Raw genomic sequence first — 5807 nt, 5'->3', positions numbered from 1 at the left:
AAACACAACACAGGGGCCTAACAGACTGAACACTCACACACAGACACAGACACACACACTGTGTCCCTGCTCTGCTCTGTCCGACTGCTCCGCTCCCACCACACACACTCCACAAACCCCGCGCGTCTCAAACAAACCGACGTTTACGATCACAAACCTGCTCAGATGTCCACACACACACACACACGCGCGCGCGCTGCTGAAAGATGGAGGTTATGAGGAAGAGATTACGTCACGTACCATATGGATTATTTTTCCTTCTTCTTCTCCGTTTCCGACCGGCTGGAGGACTTTGTGCACCACGCTGCCACCTATAGGTCACTTTAGAAACTACACGAATAAACGCCAGTCCACTATAAAATAACAGTTCACCCAAAATCTAACCTGATAGTTTAAAAGATTGACGACAAGTTCAATATCAGATAAGATTTTATGGCGGAAAAAAAGTATAAAACGGTCCAAAGAAACTTCAGAAACAATGGACCAGGCTGTGATGTGCCTCTGGAGTAATTATAGATTTTTACAGCGTTTAATTATAATCAATAAACTGATATATATCTAAAAGTATTGCAAATCAACTGATTGAATTAGTGCACTTTAAAACTTATAGTAAAAAAAATACAATTAAAGATGCATCTGCCAAATTATAACTCAGTTTCCATATGATGTCTTTAACTTATCAAATAGGTGGATTTTACTGTAATGAGAAAAAAAACAATTATTTTTTATCATTTATTTTATGTTTACTTTTTGTTTTTCCATTTGCATGTCTGCCTATCATATTCAACCTCACAATTTATTTGTTCTCTGTTTTACTGAAAATATTCACATTTTCCATTTTCTGATCATTGTTATTATCATTAAGACTTTGAAAGGTGTGTAAACAGTGTAAAACCTGAGAAATCAAAGTTCACCCCACAGAGCAGCAGTAGGGGCTGTGATTGCCCCCAGACAATCATTATTTGACTTTGTTTCATGATGCACCATTTAATTAATAGTAATTGATTATAATTACTAAATCATAGTTGATTACAAGTGAACACTGTAAAAGGACAGAATTATTCCAAACAGAGTTTCTCCTTAAATGATGATTTGGGTGGAAAAGAAATCCCTCTTAACACACACACCTCTCACCCATTATGACAAACATTTTAATAGCGTTCAATTACTTTGTAATGTTTTTTATTTGTTTTGCCATTTCAGCTTTATTACACAGTTTAGCCCAGAGAAATGGAAGAAATTTCATGAGAGGAAGATGACGCACTATATAAACACTTGTGCAGAGCATCATATTTTAATGTACATATTACCTAGAAGCAGAGCACAGACTGACATGACATAGATAGATAGATAGATAGATAGATAGATAGATAGATAGATAGATAGATAGATAGATAGATAGATAGTTTTCCAAGTAATAAATCAGCAGGTTACAGTAAAAAAACATCATTAACACACAACTAGACTGTGATGATTCAATACTATCTGTATGATATAATCATTAACACTTAAATATATAAGAATAAAAATAGGCATAGCCTGGAGCTGCCATGTGTAAATTTCAGCAGATTAATAATAAAGACAGTAGCTTTTGCTATACAAAAAGCACAAGCCAGAGTGAATGCAGCATAAAACAGAGCTGAAAGTTAAATACAAAAAGTACACAATACACCACAATACTGTTACTTCATGGTGATCAGTTTGCAACATGAAACAGACTCTTCATTATGTAGTGTGCACAATATTCCAGATGATCCTATTTCAACAAAGTTCTCCACATCTTCACAGCTGTCTCCGGTCTTTTTCTCAGTCCTCAGATCAGAACCATCCAGACCAGGGTTCAGGTAATTGATTTGATCGTAGTATCTGGAGGAGGTAACCTGCTGAGGCAGTGGCAGGCAGACGGGCCGGCACCAGAGTTGCTGGTCTCAATGGAGCTCCGGAGCATGCTGCGCTGCCAGCTGTGCAGGTCTTGAGACGTTGAACCCCAGCAGCAGTGGGACAACTTGAAGATTTTCCTCAGAACAGCTCTCCTCAGCAGGATGTAGACCCAAGGGTCCAGGATCTGGTTCCACGTGGCCATGCGTACCACCGTCAGCAGAGTGAGGGACGTGGGCTCGTCTGTGGCTCTGGTGCTGAGAATGATGACATGAATCTGGTGGAGTGGTCATAAAATAATGAAGGAAGGAGTTGAAACACTATAGCTATACTTACAGTGCAGACCTTAATAGACAGAAATATACAAATAAATAATTAACACTGGTTGTTCTGGACAGATTAGGTAGCACTTAACTGAATTATTCAACAGAATTTACGCAAATCTCTAAGTCTTAATTGAAGAAATTTGAGTGATTGATGGCTTCCTCCTGCTTTGCCCTCACTGTTTTTGTAAAATATGCTAATGATTTTTTGGAATAATCTTTTATAAAGCTGCAACTATGTTTTCCAGCTCGTCTTTTGGAGACTGATGGTTTCAATCATCAGGCATCTTCTCTTGAGCAAGACATTCATTATCTTCCGCAAATGTGCAATGATTCAATACACAGGCATCTTTCACATGATGACTCAGAAATAACAACAGTTGTTGACTAAAGTTTAAAAAGTTACAGTGAGAATAAAACTGTTAAACTGATTCTCACCGAACAGTGTTTGCTTTTAAAATATCACTTCAATCTCACTCAGTCATGTTCAGTTGGCAAACATACAGATGCTTGTTTTCATTGGACTTTCATTATGACAAATTATGTACGGAGTCACACCCATCACAAAGTTTGCTCACGGCAGCCGAGGTGCTTATCCAGACTTTCAAAATAATAGCGCAGTGTTTCCCAAGCTCCTCTGCGCTGTGTGCACCATACCATGTTTGGTGCAAATTGGTCATTAAACAAAGCAGGTTTGATGGGAAACAGATTTTAGATACCCTAAAGTTTATTTGCAGCGGACCATAAAATCTATTTGCCGTGTATTGAGCTACTGAGCTTTTACTCTGAGATGCAGCAATAAGAGGTATGAAGGGACTATGTCATAGAGAGCACATTTTTGGAGGAGTAAGAGCTTAAAATACATGTCTTGTTCAACCAGAGGGGAGTGGATATTTTGAAGGGCAGGGGTGCGTGTATGTGTGTGTAAGGGGGGTGGGGGTGGGTGCTCCAGGGGTCTGCACATACTACAGTTTTTTAGGAGTTCGGAGGCGAGGCTGCACAGTAAGCTACTGAAGTGTTTGGGTCTTGCTGTGATAAATGAGTGGAGTTTCAACAGCAGGGAGTTAAGATGGATGGACAGATTTCAAATACAAAGCAGCAGTATTTTTTGTCCTTTGAAAAACTATTCATATTTTCATCACAAATAATGGGACCAACCAGGTTTCTGTCATATATCAAAACCTATTTCACTGTCTGTGACAGTCACTTTGTACTTAGAGATGCTCAAAAGCCCCAAAATGACAACTAGCAGATAGCTTAAAGATCATCAAAGCAATAGAATGCGGAAATGTAAATGTATTAACAGATGGGTAATAACCAACAAACTGAGATCAATTAATATAAGCATGGATGAAAATGTAGCTCCAACTCCTGTTCTTGGTAAGAAATAAGCCATTCTTACCTGACCCAACACCTTGAGTGAGCTCCTACAATGTCAGCCTGCACTTACCAGTAATGGGCCCCAGCAAACGCAAGACACCAACATGATGGCCAGGAGCTGGCAGATCATTTCTGTGTGGTAAGAAGTGCCCCTGCAGTGATGCTTGCGGCGCAGCCTGGCCTGCAGCAGAACACAGCTTGTCAGAGCGTTGCATACAATGGAGAGCAGCAGTGCGAGCAGCCCGAGCATAGAGAAAAGCAGAGGCAGGAACACATCCAGCCAGTCTTTGGGTTTCTCCGTGTGGAAGAAGCAAAAGCTCCTGGAGATCTGAACCTCGTAGGGTCTCTGCAGCAGCACAGGCAGCACAGCCACCAGGGCAGGGAGCAGCCATGTGATAACCAGCAGCCTTTTCATGTGGTGGGGAGCCAGCACGGTGGAGTGGAAGATGGGCCTTGTGACACCGATGCAGCGCTCCACCGCCATGGCACTCCCCAGGAACAGGGGGCTCAGGCCGAAGAACACCAAGCACGCCCCAAAGACGCCGCACACGATGCGGTGAGGGTCAAACATCTCCCATTTCTTGCGAGAGCTGTAGACAAAAATCACCAGGGAGCCGCTGATGAGGTGACCCAGTAGGTCAGTGACCACCAGACTGCTGGCAAACAGCAGGAAGGACGCCCTGCACTTGATCCGGATGCGGTTGTAGGATTTGGCCAGGATGAATAGGGCAAGGCTGTTGGAGAAGATGCCCACAGTCATGGAGATGACGGAGGGGGTGACGGACAGCTCCTTCTGTGTGCAGGTGCTGTTGTCCAGTCTGACCTCTGACCTGCAGCCTGACTCTGAGCTCTCATTGGCTGACATGGTGGAAATGAGACCTGAAGGAGAGAGAAAATGGTGATAGGCTGGAATAAAAGTTGATACAGTGCACAGTTTTGAGTGTGACTTACTCACTTTGAAACTCACTTTGCAATTGTAAATACTGCGCGGCACTAATTACGCATTAATTTCCACCCACAACGATTCATCTTCGGAGCGTAACCACCGAAATGCATTGAAAGCCACTTTCCCCATCACTGGTCAATCGCCGCGAAAAATATTATTTTACTACAAAAAAAATTCTCTCTCCAACTCCTGTAACTGTCGTAATTAAAGAGAATGCTCAATATCTGGTACAGTCCCTTACCTCAGGTTTGGTCTTCTCCCACACAACTCGCCATAAGTCAGCAGCCCCCCTCACTCTTTGGCTTTAATTATAGTTAATAAAACATAAAAGTGACGTCCGGTCAGCAGAGCAATGAATGCCATTGAACGTACCGACACTGCTCTCCTTCGATCCTCCTGTCGAGACGGTGATCTGTGCCACTTGTTCCGTGTGTGCGCTCAGCTGGTGCCAAGTTTCAATGAGAGCGCACAGACGAGCTTCAGTCTGCTGCGACTCATCAGTTCAAACTCAAATGCAACCTGAGAGGCTGTGCACGCTCATCGCATTCTGAAGAAATCTGCATAGTTTTGTATGTGGACACTGTGTGTACCAAAGTTGGCATTAATTCATGCAGGACTGCCCCATTTTAAACTTATGTGTCTGTATGTTTGGACAAACTCATCAAACAGGTCACTATTTTCATTTGTATTTCTATTTATAAAGAAATCACTGTTTATTCCTTTCTGTCACATCGTGTTGTTTGATCATCCTGCTAAACAGGTTATTAACAACTTATTAATGTACCATAGAAGAACAGTGCGAGCAGGAAATTACCGACTGAAGAAGAAAAGGGAAAAACAAAACAAAAAACAGAAGTCCAAAATTAATCAAGCTTTGTTTTGATAAGGTGCCTTTAAAAAAAAAAAGATTCATTAATGTTTCAGTCGCAACGTTTCAAAAAAGACAGTGGTAAAGATTTATTGTCTAGACGTTTTGTAATGTCTGAAGTTCATATGTTTTCACTCTCTTAAGAATGTCTGAAATTCTATGTATTATGCAATGTCAAAGTAAGCTGAGTTTTGATGTCAAAATATTAAAATGTGCAGTTTCTTTGCAACACCAAGACAATATGCTGATGTCTTAGACAGGACATAGTGTTAGTAATATCCTTTTATTGTGGCAGGCAGACCTATTATGGCCTAATATGCTACAGTTGTTCTGAATAACCTCCGGCTATGCAGCCACCGTGATCAGCAAAAAGGATGTTGGCAGGCATGCTTCATTTGAAAAAGAGATACTG

General features: G+C 41.5%; 1 protein-coding gene across 1 annotated transcript; it reads right to left on the bottom strand.

Moving 5' to 3' along the window:
• Positions 1 to 1617: 1617 nt before the first annotated feature.
• LOC108894934 (prostaglandin F2-alpha receptor-like) lies at positions 1618 to 4964 on the bottom strand. The gene is made up of 3 exons (XM_018693578.2): positions 4900 to 4964; positions 3652 to 4460; positions 1618 to 2155 (listed from the first exon to the last, which is right to left on the bottom strand). Exons 2-3 carry the CDS (start codon positions 4444 to 4446, stop codon positions 1841 to 1843), a joined length of 1110 nt encoding a protein of 369 aa, XP_018549094.1. The 5' UTR covers positions 4447 to 4460; positions 4900 to 4964; the 3' UTR covers positions 1618 to 1840.
• Positions 4965 to 5807: the final 843 nt, after the last annotated feature.

The sequence above is a fragment of the Lates calcarifer genome, unplaced genomic scaffold (genome assembly GCF_001640805.2).
Source record: "Lates calcarifer isolate ASB-BC8 unplaced genomic scaffold, TLL_Latcal_v3 _unitig_3907_quiver_2014, whole genome shotgun sequence".
Taxonomy (NCBI): Eukaryota; Metazoa; Chordata; class Actinopteri; family Centropomidae; genus Lates; species Lates calcarifer.
Note: the sequence above shows the minus strand (reverse complement) of the source record. Positions and strands in the feature narration are given on the sequence as shown.

Excerpts from the sequence above, each read along its gene's own strand:
- LOC108894934 (XM_018693578.2), bottom strand. The coding sequence starts at position 4,446 with ATGTCAGCCAATGAGAGCTCAGAGTCAGGCTGCAGGTCAGAGGTCAGA. Across the intron at positions 2,156-3,651 it reads TTTGCTGGGGCCCATTACTG|ATTCATGTCATCATTCTCAG; the intron begins GTAAGTGCAGGC and ends CCACTCCACCAG.